At 43.0% G+C, this 18,382-nt stretch overlaps 1 protein-coding gene and 1 long non-coding RNA gene across 3 annotated transcripts in view; one reads left to right on the top strand and one right to left on the bottom strand.

Annotated features, from left to right (window-relative positions):
* Window positions 1-18,382, bottom strand: part of LOC127423599 (uncharacterized) — a 419,204-nt gene that overhangs the window by 122,561 nt on the left and 278,261 nt on the right. The gene's annotated exons all lie outside the window — the stretch shown is intronic.
* Window positions 1-18,382, top strand: part of usp54b (ubiquitin specific peptidase 54b) — a 146,119-nt gene that overhangs the window by 64,832 nt on the left and 62,905 nt on the right. For both annotated transcript variants that reach the window (XM_051668025.1, XM_051668026.1), the window contains exon 3: window positions 8,791-8,883. In XM_051668025.1, coding sequence (XP_051523985.1) covers window positions 8,791-8,883 — 93 coding nt within the window. The remainder of the gene's footprint in view (window positions 1-8,790; window positions 8,884-18,382) is intronic.

Here is an 18,382-nt window from a genome sequence, read left to right as displayed (position 1 = left end):
AAAGATGACAGTTGCACCTTTAAACATTGCCTTTCACTAAAGATCACTTCAAAATCAATTTGCAAGTGATTACATTCATTACATTCAAATTACATAAAAAATATGAGAAATTAAAAAAATGTCCTCCTCTCTCTCCCTCCTCTGAGCGCTCTCTGTGCTCCTTACCCATATCTACTCAGTTCATTGTTCAGCAGGTAGCTGATTCATCACAACTAAATAAAATAAGGAAGTGGAGAGAATAGCGCAGACGCCAGCACTAAAATCAAATCTGTCATCCTCCACCATTTCTCCTCTCACTCCTGGAGCCCTTAAATTCAGGCCCATTTCTTTGAAGTGTGGTGCTTTAATGCGCTTGCATATAACCTTGTCTTCATGATCATCCTCTTCCTTCCTTTTATCTCCTGTTATTTTCATTTTTTTTTTATTTGTTTGAGGGCTTTTTTTAATTTATTTTTTTGTTAGGCAATTATAGTGAAAAGCAGACAGGAGAATATTGGGGAGAATATGGGGAATGGGGTAGATGCAGGTAGATGCTATAACTGCCCATCTGGTTCTAAATAGCATTTTTCTACGTTGTCCATTCAAAATAAGCCATGTGTTCTGACAATTGTTCTTTTTTTTTTTTTTGGAAGTAATGTATAGATTGCCAATATTTTATTACAGTACAGTAGATATTTTCCCCTTTCTGCTGCCTTTTACAGCACAGCTAGTAAATGGCTTAGGGCTGTGTGCATTCCTCTGGTGCCATCAGCTTTTTCATAACTGTCATCTGCCATTGAGAACTTTCTTCAGGTGTTATGAACCTCCTTGATCAGGACATGTCGCTGGCCAGACTTGAACCTAAATTACGCTCATGACACCCCCACGGCTCTTGACACCCCCGTCATGCATTTATGCCCATATCAGAGACAGCAGCTCTGCGTGTGTGTGTGTGTGTGTGTGTGTGTGTGTGTGTGTGTGTGTGTGTAAAACACAGAGAGAGAGAGAGAGAGAGAGAGAGAGAGAGAGAGAGAGAGAGAGAGAGAGAGAGGAAAAAGCAAGGGCAGGCAGGGCAGAACACAAGAGCACAGAGCTCTTTGAGGACAGTGCTTTGAGGAAACCAAGCCAGGCTTAAGAGCTGCAGAGACTAGCAGCAAATCTGCTCTGAGACTGAACTGACAATCACATAATGCTGCCAAGGGGCTTTGGGAAAAGAAGAGAGAGCAAAGACTCCAGATCTCAGGCTTGACTCTCTGTGTGTATGTGTAAATATGTTTTTGTAAGTGTGTAGGTCAAGTTTTATCTACATTGTGGGGGACCCAATGTGAAAACAGGATAGTAAAACTTACATTGTGGTGAGAAATCAACGGCAAACAACTTAATAATCATACTAAATGATGTCTTTAAGAAAATCGAAAAATGCAGAATGGTTCCTGTGAGCGTTAGGTAAAGGTATAGGGATAGAAAATATCATTAGCTCAGTATAAGAACAGAAGTAATCCATGGAAAGTCCCCATTGTGACAAATGTGTGTGTGTATGTTGCCTTAAATATTAGTGTTTGAGTGGACGTGAGAGGGAAAGCCATCCAATGAGCGATAAGGAAGGATATTTATGTAGTGTGTTTTGAGGGGATAATCTACCCCCAACCTGACTCTCGGGAAGGACCCGAAGGATCATTTTGTAATGCTAAGAGACATAAAGTGATAAAGAGGGTGCTTGAAAAGATGGGCAATGTGAGAAGCAGAGAGAGCTGAAGCATTATATAATCCTTTTACATATTTAGCCTAATCAAAGGTGCTTCAGTGTTTTTTGTTCCTCATACTTGATGCCCATTCTTGGTGTATCAGTTATGAAACACATCTTTCCCTTTCTGTCATTCACTCGATGTTGTGTCGATGTAGTGACACTAGGTTTCACACTTGGGAGCCCCAAATACCACTGCTTTTTTGAAAAAAGGCCAATGAGAATTGGCGAGTGGAATTTGCATGCCACTCCCCCGGACATACGGGTATAAAAGGAGCTGGTATGCAACCACTCATTCAGATTTTCTCTTCGGAGCCGAGTGGTTGTATTCAGTGCACTGAATTCAATTCCCTCCAAAGACGCACCTCAAAACTGCTGGATTTACGGCGTTCAGCGGCTTCTTCCCCTCTGCACCCGTGGAGTGCAGAGAACGCCCCTGGGCGCTTCGGCAGAGCGAAAATAAGAGAGTATATTCTAAAAGAGTATATTTTCTTTCACAAAAAGAGCGGCACACACGGAACGTCTTTTTAAAGATGCCTTTCCGTTTGTGTGTTATTCCTGGTTGCGGTCGTTATCTCTCCGCTTCTGATGGCCACGATCGCTGTCTTACGTGTCTGGGCACTGCCCACGTGGAGACATCGTTCATGGATGAGTCATGTCCTCAAGCAGACGGAGGCCTTACAACATATCCTGCCCCGGAGCGGCTTAAGACCCCGCACCCTGTCTGCTTGTCGCCAAGGACGTCCTCCTGCAGCAACAACACCGGCTCCGCCGCAGCCCGCCCCTGTGGCCCGGCTCTGGCGTGGAGCAGACACCACCCGTCGCGCGGCCAGCCGCTAAGAACCCGAGGAAGGCTTCGAAGTGCCCCCGAGATGGGCGACCCAGGGGCGAGGAGACCCACTTCTCTGGGGCCACTCCATCCCCCGGTGGAGGGCCGGGAGGAGAATCTTTTGTCGCCGCATGCCCAGGAGGCTGCGGCACCCAAAAGCCTGACAAAAGAATGGTTCCCTCGTCTCCTGGGTCACATATCCGGTGTGCGCGGCCGTCGTCACGACCACCCTCCATGTCCCATTATGGCAGGTATGGCGCTCCAGCGGCGGACCCCCCGCCCACAAAACAAATTTTACTTAAGATTATATTTTTATAGTTTTTAAACAGAGACCATATGATGATGTATGGTTTATGACAGGATTGGTTCCAGTGGACTACGGGGACGAGATTCCTCCTCCCCCCTCCTCGGCCAATCTTATGGTGGGCCGCAGGAGCCAGGTAAGTGCTTCGATGTCACTGGACTCAGCATGGCCACGGGGCTCGAGTCCCCTCGACGTGGCACCTCGAGCTCCGCCCTGCCGCGAGGCCCTGCCCGCCGGTACGTCCGACATGATCATTCCCTTGGTCCCCCTCGCCCAGAGTTTGGGCGCATGTCTCGCACTTTCCAACCCATTGCGATGGCTGACCCGGACCGTCCGACTCGGCTATGCGATTCAGTTCGCCAAGCGCCCGCCCAGGTTCAGTGGCGTCCGCATCACCTCGGTCTTACATACTTGTGATCGCTACCCTTCTGCTCAAGGGCGTGATAGAGTCTGTCCCTGCAGCTAAGATGAAGAAAGGGTGCTGCAGCCCTTACTTCTTCGTACCGAAGAAAGGCGGTGGGTTGCGACCAATCCTGGACCTGCGAGTACTGAACCGGGCTTTGCACAGACTCCCGTCCAAGATGGTGATGCAAAAATGCACTCTAACGAGCGCCCAGCATCAAGATTGGTTCGTGGCGGTAGACCTGAAGGACGTGTACTGCCACGTCTTGGTCTTACCTCGACACAGACCCTTCCAGCGGTTTGCCTTTGAAAGCCAGGCGTACCAGTACAAGGTCCTCCCCTTCGGCCTGTCCTTGTCCTCTCGCATCTTCACGAAGGTCACAGAGGCAGCCCTTGCCCTGCTAAGGGAATTTGGCATCCGCATCCTCAACTATCTCGATGACTGGCTAATCCTAGCTCACTCTCGAGAGTTGCTGTGAACACACGGGGACCTCGTGCTCCGGCACCTCAGCCGACTGGGGCTTCGGGTCAACTGGGAAAAGAGCAAGCTCTCCCAGGTTCAGAGCATCCCTTTTCTCGGTTTGGAGTTGGACTCAGTCTTGATGACAGCACGCCTCACGAACGAGAGCGTGCAGTTGGTGCTGAACTGTCTGAAGGTGTTCAGATGGAGGACAGCGGTTCCACTGAAACTTTTCCAGAGGCTCCTGGGGCATATGGCATCCTCAGCGACGGCCACACTGCTCGGGTTGATGCATATGAGACCGCTTCAGCACTGGCTTCAGACTTGAGTCCCGAGATGGGACACATTGTGTGACCATCACGCCGATCTGTCGCAGCCCCTTCAGCCCTTGGACTGACCTTGCATTTCTATGGGCAGGGGTTCCCCTAGAGCAGGTCTCCAGGTGCATCGTGGTTACAACAGACGCCTCCAAGACGGACTGGGGCGCCGGATGCAACAGGCACACAGCCGCCAGCTCCTGGACTGGCCCGTGGCTGCGTTGGCACATCAACTGCCTAGAGTTGTTGGCAGTACTACTCGCCCTGCGGAGGTTCCGGCCGTTGATCCAGGGCAAGCACTTGTTGGTCCAGATGGACAACACAGCGACGGTAGCGTACATCAACTGTCAAGGCGGTCTACGCTCCCGTTGCATGTCACATCTCGCCAGCCTTCTCCTCCTCTGGAGTAAGCAGCGCCTCAAGTCGCTATGAGCCACTCATATCCCAGGCCAGCTGATTTTGAGTCGATTTTGAGTCCGGGCTAGTCTCACGTGATCTTGAGACCCCAACCGGGCTATGTGCCCAAGGTTCTCACGACCCCATTTAGGGACCAGGTGGTGAACCTGTGAGCACTGCCCTAGGAGGAGGCAGACCCAGCCCTGTCGTTGCTGTGTCTGATGCACGCTTTACGCATCTATTTGGATCGCACGCAGAGCTTTAGTATCTCTGAGTAGCTCTTTGTCTGCTTTGGTGCACAGCGGAAAGGAAGCTCTGTCTCCAAGCAGAGGATCGCCCACTGGTTCATTAACGCCATAGCTATGGCATGTCACGCCCAGGACATGCCACCCCCAGCAGGGCTACGAGCCCATTCTACCAGGGGTGTAGCGGCCTCCTGGGCCCTGGCCAGGGGTGCCTCTCTAACAGATATTTGGAGAGCAGCAGACTGGGCAACACCAAACACCTTTGCAAGGTTCTACAACCTCCGGGTGGAACCGGTTACATCCCAGGTAGTGGCACGCAATACAAGCGGATAAGTCTGGTACAGCCGGCCGGGTGTATCGCTTGCACATAGCTCCTTTCACCTCCTCTGAGCTGAAGATGTTCACCATTAATTCCCAGTAGTATTCACAAACTATGTTCCATGGTTATCTTCTGCTAATTCGTTTCCCTGTTGGCAAACTGCATCTTCCTTGGGCAGAGTCCCCTCTGCCACAGTGACCATGTTTGTAGTAACTCCTCCCCCGTTGGGTAGGATCTACCATAAGACTTCTCCACATGGTCGCTAAGACCATGTGACGTATTTTCCACTTAAATATCCTCCCCTCTCTTTGGGCAAGGTGTGGTCTCCGCGGTGTCCTCCCCTTGGGAGGGACACCCCCCGACTAGACCTGGCGACCCAGTCGGATAATCCCCCTTGTTTTTTAGGGAGTGGAAAAAAAGAAGGGGAAAAGAGGCCACGACTGGGTTAGCCTGTCTCTATCTTTTGGGTAGTCGATTTGTCCCCAAAGGGCCGTTCGACACTCATAACTATGTTGGGGGAGGTTATGTGTCAGCCTGGTGTGCTGGTTATGAGTCACACAGTTGTCTGCCCGTCACACACCGCCAGTTCACGTAACACTGTTCAGCCAGTTGCTACGTTTTGTATAGGGACCACTAGTGTCACTACATCGATGCAACGTTGAGTGAGTGACAGATAGGGAATGTCCTGGTTACTTGCGTAACCTCCGTTCCCTGATGGAGGGTACGAGACGTTGTGTCCCTCCTGCCAGAATGCTGAACTACCCGCTGAATGGCCGGACCTTGTCTCGGCTCCTCAGCATAAAACCTGAATGAGTGGTTGCATACCAGCTCCTTTTATACCCATATGTCTGGGGGAGTGGCATGCAAATACCACTCGCCAGTTTTCATTGGCCTTTTATCAAAGACCAGAGGTGTCTCGGGCTCCCAAGAGTGACCCCTAGTGTCACTACATCGACACAACGTCTCGTTCCCCCCATCAGGGAACGGAGGTTACGCAAGTAACCAGGACGTTTTCTCAGTGTTGGTAAAGTTACTGCATTTTAACCCTTTGCTCCTGTAAGGCCACGAGAGTGAAGGAGCTATCAGATTTGAAAAGCTGAAAAAAACAGTTGGAGACATGTGAGCTGGGTGGCACTTTTCAAGAGCAAGCACTTTAGGTATCAAAAATGTTATTCTTCAGGATTAAATTGTGCTTATTTAACAATACCTGTATAAATTGGTCAAAGGAAAATGTCAACATGGTAGTGGATGTAGTATTTTATATAGGATAGTTCCCCCAAAAATAACATTCTGTCATAATTTACTCGCCCTCATGTTGTTTCAAACCCATATATCTTTGTAGTAATTTCTTCATCGAAATCAGTACATACCTTGAAAGTATGGGAATTTGAATGGGCTGCGATGACCAAAGGTGCTTGAGGATTTAATGCACTGTGTGATAGTGTATTATTTGCAATACAATGAGTCATGGAAAGGCTGTTATATGGTCACAATCCCCACAGCAGATAACAAAGCACAACCTCCCAGGCTCAGCATGGCATTCCTGCAATGTTATCAGATAGAACTGATTTCCACGCAAAGTGAGATTTAGCAGTTTTTCTGCATTGTTGTCTTTTTTTGGTTGGTTTGCTGAAGAACAATGCTGATCTGTTATGTGTGTGTTGTCTGTGTGTGTATAAGCCCAGTTTTGGATGATGATGATGTTATGGTTTTATACTCGGCCCACTTGGCAGTGCTGGAAGTATTTGGAATGGATAAAGCTTTGATCATTAGTGAAGTGTGTTTGTTTGTGTGTATGAATTCAGGTCCAGATGGTTGGTCGCGGGTAAAGGTGCAGTCTCGCTGTTTGTTCTGCTTTAGTTCTGCATGTTCTTTACATCTCGCTTTGTATGATGAGTGCGAGTTGTGCTCGGGACGGGTGAACTCCAAACAACTCTGAATTGCAATTTTTATGGCCTGTTCGGTCTCGGTATTTCATAGCTTCATATTTCTGCTGCAATCTCTCCCTCTGCACTCGCATTCTTACGCATCTCCATTTCTCTCTCTCTCCCTCTATCTACCCACCCCACCTTGATTCTCTCCCTCAGTCTCGTCCTCATCTGCAATCGCACCTCACTCACATGCTCACAAAGCAGACACTTTGAGTCATCACACTTCATTTCTCACTTCCATCGCTGTGTGTTCTACACCATTCTACAACCTTCCTCCACTCCGTCTCCCACCTTCACCCTTACTTCTCATTCTACTGGGAGCCTGTGATCTGAAGCTGGGACGGCTACTTTAAAGTGCTGGATTCCTGGTCTGCTGATAGGATTAAGTGAAGTGGACAGCTGGCAGGCAATCAGTGTCCAGAGAGGCAGCCAGGGCTGGCTCATATTTATTGAGAGGATTGGAAGATTGCATAGATATTGGCCAATAGCTGCAGGACGGGGCCAGGAAAGCCTCTGTGCTGTTTTGTGTAATGTGAAAATCTGCCCCGAGGGTGAGTGAGATGGGGTGTGAATTCTGGATGAGTTAAGGGGATGTGTCTGTGTGGGTTTTCTTGGCTTAGAGGAGGGATGGGAGAGAGATTCTTTAGGTTTAACTTGTTGTTGATATAGTGATTTGCTGACTGTAAATCAGGTGAAGTGCCAAAGGAGTTTATGTTGGTTATATTGGTGGGCTGCTTTGCTAAAAATCTTTTCACATTGTCCTCTTACATGGATGTTCTTGATGAAATGCTGCAGCAGAGGGGTAATCAACTCTGGATGGCCACCGATCCTGCAGAGTTCCTAGACTTTTACAATTTCCTTTAATTTCTACACAGGAAATGCAGTAGAGTGGAAATGCAGACTTATGCCAAGAAGTTTCGTCTTCTGCTATGTATAAAAGTTTAAGTTTGTTGAGCTGCGATTTTCTGTAGAGAAAATATTTGTGGCTCGCAAATTTGATCAAATGAAGTCGTATTTACCAGTGGGAAATGCAGAATTCTAGATGATACCCAAGTTTCTGATGTGATGTTTGAAGGGGCATGTTGTCATGAAAGATGATGTAAAAATGCAATTATTTTGCAATTATTTATGCAATATTTAAGGTATGACAGATCTTGTAATCAATTATTATAAAGTTAATAACTCACCCTTCATGGGTTGTTTTATACAAATAATTTAATTATTGCAAACGTTTTTATAATTATTAAACATTTGATAGATGCCATGCATTAATGCTATGATGTTTAGGTCATGTAAAAGTGATGCAGGTGTATTCATTTATGATGATTCACTGGCACAACAAAAAAGATTTTGCCAGTGATTGTTGTGTTTTTCTTTTAATTTGGCCTTGTTTAGTTTCCGACTTCAATGTGTGACATGTTAAAATAACAAATTCCCAACTCGGACGTAGGATTTTCCTAGGTGAGCACTTGAAGGCAGCATTTGACCAATACAGGAACTAAATGTCACAGATTGACCTCTTGGCTCAAGACAAGAATACAAATTTCAAACCTCCATGGGTATATTTTAACAGTAATTTCGAAGTAATTTCAACTTCTCAATGCCTGTGACCACAACTTTTAGCTCCAACTTTAATCAAACACACCTAAAAAAGCAAATCAGGGTGTTCAGGATTGCCTGAAATTGACAGGCAGGTGTGTAAGAGCATGGTTGGAACTTAACTCTGTAGGACAGTGACCCTCCAGGAGCAGTGTTGAGAAGCCCTGACCTACTGACTATTCAGTGTACACTTGGCAGTTCGATTACACACTTACTTATTTGATTTGCTCTTATCCCTTAATCCTTTCTATTTTCCTGTACACAGGTCCTTTGGCATCTTGACATCTTTCGCAGAAGCTTCAGGCAGCTGAACACCCACAAGTGCATGGAGGACTCGTGCATCTTCTGCGCTCTTAAGGTGAGTGTTACCAGGTGCATTCTGCAACATTTGTAGTCTCAAAGCCCAGAAGAAAATGGATTGCCTCTGCAATTGCATGTCACTTGTCGAGCATTTAAAGTTGATACGTGCTTGACAAATGACGTTTAAGGGGCCGTTCAAACAGAACATGTTCCTGCGTCTTAAGAAAAAGCTTGATGCAACCATACAAATAGAACAGAATGCAGGTGTCTCGACATGTTTTATATAAGATTAAGTTATTTTAACTTGACACGGCATCTTAAAAAGGCAGTGCTCATGTGTGCGATTCTGAAAAAACAGTGCATGTTTACGTGGGAAAGCAGCATAGATGGACATCAGTGGCATGTCTAGACTTTTTTGACTGGGGTGGCCCAAGTGGGGCACTGATGTATGCAGGGGTGGCATGAAGTACGAGCGCACACACACACACACAAACACACACACACGTCTGAATAGCATTAATTTACTATTTGTCTCCACTACCCATATCTACTTTAATTACTAACATTACAGTGTCTTACATTCCAGGTGGGGCAACAAGGGCTGTCACATCACTATCCCCACGTGACACTGCATGGCCTGCTGGCACTGCTGAATGGTTCTCATTGTCAGTATCATTTTTTGACTCTAAGAGTGGTTGATTTGGCACACCTGAAGCAATACAGGGATTTTAACAGTTGTATTAATTTATTTGTATGTCAAATTAGTCATATTTAGCTTAGTTTAACTTGTATTGATAAAAATTGGGCTTTGCCATGAATGACAGTATAAGCCACTATATGTTTCAATGTCTGGAAATTAACCACAATGTCATTGATATTACCAATGTTAAGTACTTACTAAAGAGAAATCTGGAACTATCAGGATTTGACATACCCATGTGTACAGCTAAAGCTGGAGGCTCCTGCTCTACATCCCTTCCAGTGTCAAGCTGGCTCTCATCCTCTGACTGGCTAGCACTGCTGGCTGCTCTGTTCTGCTCTGCTGTTTTGGATTTCTTTCTTTTGAAGAATTCCTGAATGTTCTGATTTCTTTTCATACTGTAATAGTCGCATGACGCATCTCACTTTATATCTTGCACAATACATTTAATTATGTATGCATGAATGAATGTGACATGCAAAACTAACCCCTGATATACACTATTGCGTTTTTTTTCCATATGTGGGTCGGACTGGGTGGGTGTGTAAGCAATCATGCCAGTTATTCACTGTGTCAAATTACATAGCTAGCATTAGCATCATTGACAATAACCAAACAATGACAACAGCTTTGCTAGCAAGCATCATGGAAATCAAAACAGATGGGGGAAAATGTTTAGCTTACTACAGCTTAAACTTTTTTAACCGCTGGCACAGTATGTGTATCAAGTCTACTCACATCTTTCAGGAGCGACAAGTAAGTAGCGACTAGCGAGATAAGACCAGGCGTAACAAATGTAGCCCGGAATCCCGGAGACTTCTTGACGTGTGGTTGACCAACCGCTCTTCTTCTTCTGTTGATTTATTGGCAGCTGGTACTCAACGATAACCGCCCCGCAGGCTAGACACTACTCTGGCGCATTACTGCCGCTCAGGTTTAAGACTGAATTGCACCTATAAACAAAAGGTTGGTTACTCGTCATACAGTTCAAATTAAAGTCCCGCCAGATAATGATCATAGTTTAGGATAACGGGGTGGCACCTGGGGTGGCCAATCAGATTCCAGGGGTAGCCTGTGCCACCCCAGGCCACTCCCTGGACATTCCCCTGATGGACATTAATAACAGTAATAACGCGTTCTATGTAAACGGCCCCCTGACTCATCGGATGCCCGTTGTAGTTCTTATGAAGTAATTTGTTAGCAACTTGCATTTTTTTAAAGCATACAACAGATTCAAAATTCATGTTTGAGGTATGACTGTGTATAATTTATGTGTTAGAACAAGATGGGAAGCCTGCTCAAGTAATGTTAAACACACACCTTATGTTACTCAAAGAACCGCCATTGGAAATTCATGAAGAGAACTCATGGCGAATCAGCCTTCTGGGTTATTCTACAAATTGACATCATGACTGAACAGCTCTAATGGCATGTGGGCATACCAGATAAGGACAGGGGTGCTCACTGTGAGCGTGGGCTTCTCAGAAAGATGGCTAGAGGGTACTGGAATCTCCTAGAGTGCCCAGGGTGCACTCCTAATGATCCAGCACGGTGAGGGTAGAGTTGGCTGCTCGAACTAATTGACTTCTTTGCTGACCTTATTGTAGCACAGGAGTAGAATTTAAATTAGCTCCTCAACATCAAGAGCGCTAGCTCTTTCTTTTTTCAAGGAAGTCTTTTTAATTTCCTGCCCGGCGGCTGATAGAGATAGGGGGAGGAGGAGAGGGAAAGCAACTTGGGTCTCTTTTGAAATAACAAGCAAAGGCCTCTCACTCAAACAATATCCTGTTCTCCTGTCGTCCCCCAGGCTAAAAGTGGCTGTGCTATTTGAAGGTGCCACATAAAGGTATAAAACTGACATATTTTTTTAAGAGGTTCCTGTTTATGTTAAAAGAAATCTGCACCGTCTGGTTTGTACTTGGGCATTTGTTTCCAAAAATACCATTGCGTCTTGTTAGCTTCATTTTTGCTGGAGAGAAAAGGAAAGGTACAAATAGTCTGGTGTACAGAGCCTGATGGTTTGAGAGGTTTGTTTCTTACTTTGTGTCTGGCTTATCTTATTTTGGTGCTTAGTGATTTACCTCTTTTACGTGTCGAGGCATTTTTTCTCTCTCTAAAACTAAATAATTGGTTTCCTCTGCCGATGCAAGCTGAGCCCCTGCTCCATTGTTTCCACGGCTACCTGTTACCTTGGCTACACTGTGCTCTGATGGCCCCATGTCATGCCTACATGATGCTATAAAGGCAGTTTGTACCCCTTGCTCTTGGTGTCCTAGGAGTTGATTGTCTCTGAGTTGTGAGATTTGGCTTTGGTGGCTTTTTAACTCTGCTTGCTGCAGTTTTGTCCTGTGTAGGGTGTTGCAGAATTGTGCTGTCTCACAAACAAAATGCCCAATGGTGCTGAATCTTTAATGTATTATTTCTCAGATAGATAGATAGATGGATAGATGGTTAGATAGATAGATGGATGGATGAATGGATGAATAGATGGATAAAGCTCAAGATAGATATATAGATGGATGGATGGATGGATAAGGCTCAAGATAGATAGATAAATGGATGTATAGATAGATGGATAGATGGAAGAGGGATGGATGAATGGATGGATGGATAGATTCATAGATTGATAGATGAATTGATGGATAGATGGATAAGGCTCAAGATAGATAGATGGATGGATGGATGAATGGATGAATAGATGGGTAAGACTCTAGATGGATGGATGGATGGATGGATGGATGGATAAGGCTCAAGATAGATGGATAGATGGAAGAAGGATGGATGGATGGATAGATTAATAGATTGATAGATTAATTGATGGATAGGTAGATGGATAAGGCTCAAGATAGATAGATGACGGACGGACGGACTGACGGATGGATCGATGGATGGATAAATAAGGCTACAGATAGATAGATAGATAGATGGATGAATAGATGGATGAATAAATGGAAGAATGAATGGATGAATAGATGGATAAGGCTCAAGATAGATGGATGGATGGATGAATGGATAGATGGATGAATATATGGAAGGATGAATGGATGAATAGATGGATAAGGCTCAAAATACATAGATAGACTGAATGCATGAAGACTGTTTCATTGTGTATGTTTGAGTGGCTTGGCTTGGAGTTTTATGGATTACTGGAGGTAATTAAAATAAAATAAAGTAAATAAAGCTCTTGTTTGCATGATGTGTGACATCTTGGCTTTATGAATCTCATTACTATGATTGTATGTGCTTCTGCTGTTTTCTTTGGACCGCTTTGTTGGTATAAAACACAAATGAGCCTGCATGAAATCAATTGCAGTGATTGAAATGTGGTCTCTTTCTTTCTGTAAATAAAGTGTGTGTGTGTGTGTGTGTGTAGTGCTGAGGCAGCAGAAATCACATGGCTGTGGTAACACAGAATTGTACCATGAAAACCCTCTCATATATTTGCCAGGATTTATGACCGTTTACCAGGATCTGTTCATTATGTCCTTCTCTGATCTATTCTTTTGTCACTCTCACTGTTTCTCTCTCGATCCTGTTTTCTCAATGTTTGTCTCTCACAGTATAAAACCTGTTGTTAAAATTAGCTCCTTTTCCATTCACTGTTTAACGATTTGGGGCAAAGCAATTGACATAATCCAGGTGATGCGTTTAGAACAAAACTGCAGAAATTACTTCGGTGCCAAGACGATCAATTTAGTCAGTATGACAGACATATTTTCTCTTTTTAATTGTTGCTTTACCAGTCTTTCTACAGTATCAGGAGTTAAAAGTATGGACTCCGTTCTCTACCTGCATGTTTGACTACATTCAAACGGTCAAGTGCGTATATGTTCTGTTACAAGGGCTCGTGTCTCCATAATATCACTGTGTGTGCGAATGGTCAAATGCACTTTGTCAAAAAGCTTGCCGTGGTGAGGTATTAATGTAAATAAGTTATGTCTCAAGTGAATGTAACCAGGTGTAGGGCTGAACAATTTATCAAAATAAAAGTAGTGTGATTATCAAACCACAAAGCCTTTGATTTAATTAAATAATAAATAGTCTGCACACGCTGCTCGCTGCACTTACTGGATGTGCACAGCTCTGTTCTCTGTAGTGTTTCTCGAAGCACACGTGAGGCTATTGAGCAGATCGTGTTAAATTTACAGCGCTCTAGATTCACTAATTGCACATTTGTGTAATTCCAAATATGCTTGACTAAAAAAAAATTATCCAAATCTAAAGTAACTTTATAACACCAGGTTTTTGTGGACAGAATATTGGATGAGAGCATTTCTCTGCATTAAAAGGCCATTGTCAACTCTACTACAAAATTTCATCCTTCAGTGTACTGCCAAAATAAAAGCTTACAATGTTGATACAATGCGAAGATGATGTGATTCTGTTTTTTTTTTTTCCTCTCTCTGTTTGGCTGTATTTATTTATTTATTTAGGTTCTTTTTAAAAGAGCTCAAGTGAGAACACCCTTTAACACCTTATTTCTTTTGGCAGTAGAGCGTGTTTGCCCATGACTTAATTTTGTTAAAAAGGAAAAACGTACTTTTTTTTTTTTTTATGTTAATAATCGTGTTGCAGTTTAAATAGCAGTCTGCATTTTTTTATTCTTTTATTATCGCAATTCGATTTTTGGATACTAGATCTCTCTCTGTATTTCCCCTTGCTGTGTACATGCAGCCTAACAGACCTACTTTCTATTAAGTTTTAAATATTAATTAAACAACAATACTGATAAGAAAAAGAGAAAACCACACACTGCTCTTAATTTATTTCTTAGTTATATTACTGTTTACTTGAATAATTACTTGAAGGATTTATATTTATATATACAGTAAATACATACTGTATATATATTCTTCCACCAAACCCTCTGCTAACTGGTGGGGTGAGTCCTCATACAGCTCTGCCTGTCTGTTGCCTAGAATGGCATGCGTTATGTCACCTCTCTCATTTCTAATGGAGGAACGTTAGTGACGCCCCATCGGTTCAGAGAGTTCCTCACGCATGCTGCCCGCCAGTCGCCTGTTTTCAAGCCATGTTATTGAAATTTAATGATCTAACACTACTAATGATCGCTGAAATATGCCCCCACTTCACCGCCCTTTTCTGCAAACCGCAGATATTTTTCCCAAATGTGTTTATTTGAAAGCATTCTCACTGCAGGAAATATCAAGTTCATTTCCTGAGATGTAAATGAATGGAGAGGTGTGAAAACAAAAAAGCACATCGGTTTCGAAGTATGCAACACTTGGTCCATATTATCTACTGATTGGCTCTTTTGATTTCATTGCATTTTCCATTTGCCAACTTTTTTTTTGTGTACTTTTTGTGGCCATTTAACGTTATTTTTTCTGTCTGAGACTGTGACATTTTGTATTTAAATGCACACCAGACTTTCTAAGCATTGCATTGCAACTATTTTAACTAAAAAACTATGCTTATTTGGAACATTGGGAATTTAAAACAACTCAAATTCATTAAAACATGATCCTTAAAAGAGAATATTAATTGGCTGAGAAGTAAGACAGATTAGACAGAGACCAAGTAAAGATTCACATGAATAAAAAAGAAACCATGGAAACAAAGCAGGAAAACTCTTTGTTCTTAAAAGTATGGTTCACCCAAAAAGGAAATGTTTGGCAGTATGAATGTCTTGGCAGTATGAAGGGCAAGGAAGGCTGCTTTCCCACTAGCACTTTTGGTGTGTACCCAGGTTCATTTGACATCAAAGTTTGATTTGTTTGGATGATGTGAACGCTGTTTTTTGCTTGAAAAGGTGGTCTGTGGTATGGTTCATGTGAACTGGTACTGTTCGCTGCTGATATGAAAGAATGCAATCGTCCTAAATCGAGGAAGTAAACCGCTTTTGATTGTGTATAATTTGTGCCTTTGCAGGCTTGCGATCACAATTATTATGGTAAAATGCATTTCTCATACCTGCTTGTCTGTATAATCAGAGATCACAAATAAATCGCCTTCATAGTATAGCTCAGATTCTTCACATATTTGCACATTCAGTGCATCCGCAGCAGACAAACGCAAGTGTTATTATGTGCATGTAAAGTTTTGGTGGTACAGCCAAAGACATGGATACTTTAATAACTCAGCGAAGCTGATGTCTTCTCGAGTTGTTACCTAGTTACAGTGGTAAACAGTTGCTGCTTGTACTCGCATTGATGTTGCAATCAGACCACGGTTCAGACCAAAATAATATAATATGAACAGAGACCAGTGGGGGCAGGGGGAGGAAACGAACCCGGATTTGGTTTCGGACCAAGCAAGTGTAAAAGCACCCTAAATGAGAACAGAATTTTCATTTTTGGGTGAACAATACCTTTAAAAAATAAAATAAAAATAAAAAACAAGCAAGAAACCCCAGACATTTATTAGACAATAGCATGTTCTCTTCAAAATCAGTTCCACAATTCCTCAAACTGAACAGCAATTCTAAAAATGTAGTCCATCTGTGTTAAATACCTTGAATGATTTGGCAGTAGGAGTGGTAATCTATAGACACTTAACAATTCATTTTTCAATTGTGTTATTTTTAGTGCACTATCCACTGCCATTGTATTGAAAAGACGGACCGAAATATTCATTAAAACATCTCTTTTTGTGTTAATAAAAGGAAAATGATAAGAAGAAAAATCAAATGGGTTTTAAACGACATGAGGGTGAGTACATTATGAAAGAATTTTCATTTTTGGGTGAGTTATTCCTTTGACTTTTGAATGATTTTTGTGTGAATCAATCCAGAATCGTTGAAACAATCTGTGTATCAATTTTCTTTTTCTCCCATTCCTTTTTGGCAGCATTGTAACATCTTATGCCTATAGTGTTTTGTTAACACAGAGAGGTTTTGCACATCATAGGGGCAGCAGTGTGACACTGGGTGGAGAGGGTCACCTCACTGTCAACTCACGAGGTGTGATAATGCTGTAAGGTTTGTGACCTCTACTGAACATCAGCCTTGCTAAGAAACTGCAGCAATGGGAGGAACACATACACATAAATGCATACAAAAGAAATGCAAATTCACAGTCGCTCACTATTGCTGTTGTCTCTTTACTGTGATGCTTCTTTTTATAGAAACTCCAGTGTGAATGTAGTGACACCTCTGTGTTTGTGTGGCTTTATGAAGCGCAAGCTACGTAGTGATTGAGTTAAACCAATATACAAACTCATAATCATCATGAGATTCCATCCCTCTGCGATTTAAAAACTGAACCCTGGGAGTGTTTCATATTGATATATTTTTTTGCATCACAAGATTGCTCTCCCCTGTGAGAGAGAGTGTGTGTTTGTGTGTTCTCATTGCCCTTGTGGGTTTTGAGCAGTGCAGATGATATGTGTCACTGTTGATGACTGTGAGTAGAGGTTAATGTCTCATTTCACAGGCTATGCCTAAGGGCTCACAGCTGACAACAGAATCTCTGGTGGATTTACTGTGTGTGTGTGTATGCATGCATATGACTGGACTTGCATGTCTTGAGTACAGCCAGTCCAGTTGGGTTCCATGAATGGACTGAGAAGAAAAGTCAATCTGCTCTATTGGTGGCACACTCTTCAAAGTTTCACCTATAGGGATGTGCAAAACTACATTTTTTTTTTTAATTCGACTAGTCGGGTTGCCTGAATGACTAGTTGACTAATTGGTCTTAAAGAAGCCCTGTATAATAAGGCTGGTTTCGGTTAATCTCACTGTAATAGACAATTTTTGACATTATATGTGCTATTTAATGATACATTTTATAATGACTTGAGCCAAGCGCACACTACACAACTTAAAGTCACACCCTGTGCACACTTAACAACTCAGCCTTTTGTTTTCGGTCACGGTGTTGTGCACACCAGATGGCTAGGTGTATCAACTACACATCCATTCGTCCCCCGACTGAAGACCTGTTTACACCGGATATTAAGATGCGTTTTGGGTTATTCGATCGCAAGTAGACCTGGTCAAGTTTGACCACTTGTGTTTAGATTTCGAGGGGAGAATCTCTTATTTTTATGAAGGCACACAACAGTTATTATGTCAGTGTATTACTGCATGATAATAAAGCGCAAAAAGTAAAAGGAAAAAAAAATCACTATAAACCGTTTCTCAAAATTATACTTGCATTTAATGTAAGCACAAACATGACATTTAGAGTAGAATTCTGAGTTATTTTAGTGAAATACCTGTTTTAACTGTCAGATGTGTGTGCCCTCATCTGTCTCTGCATGTTGATATCAGGCATACTGAAGATCTGTGAAGTTCTTGAGCATGTACTGTATATGCATTTGCTTTTTTTAATTTTCAGATCAAATGTTTATTTCCTTTTAAATCTGCACATAACTGGCAATGGATCAAATGGATCACCCAAAACTCATCTTACCATGATCCCGAAATTCATTTACAAACACAATCACATAGCAACGGGACAGTTTATTTGTGATAACATGTCAGCAAACAACATGAAAGAAGGACTCACATCAGTTTATTGCACTGATCTGCACAGAACAGAAAAAAAAATAGCTGAACATAATGAAGAGACAGCGGGTAGGGAAACGTTGGTGTTGTATTATTTTATTTTCTTATTATTATTTGTAACCTGCTTCTCAATGCATTGCTCTCCTCATGCTCTCTCTCTGTATTTCATTGGCTTTTGCTAAATTTCTGTCTCTCGCTTTTGGTGCACACACTTTACGACTCGTCGGCCAGATTTCAAGCAGTTTTTAAATCCGTTGTAGCGTCTGCGACTATTGGCATGTTGCAGAAGTGCGCAAACTACACGACCATCGGTTGTGCGATCTGAGAATTCACGTTGCAGACCAGTCGCAGGCTAAAAAAATCAAAGGAGACGAGCTTGCGCATGGT

The sequence above is a fragment of the Myxocyprinus asiaticus genome, chromosome 32 (genome assembly GCF_019703515.2).
Source record: "Myxocyprinus asiaticus isolate MX2 ecotype Aquarium Trade chromosome 32, UBuf_Myxa_2, whole genome shotgun sequence".
NCBI classification, from domain to species: domain Eukaryota; kingdom Metazoa; phylum Chordata; class Actinopteri; order Cypriniformes; family Catostomidae; genus Myxocyprinus; species Myxocyprinus asiaticus.
Note: the sequence above shows the minus strand (reverse complement) of the source record. Positions and strands in the feature narration are given on the sequence as shown.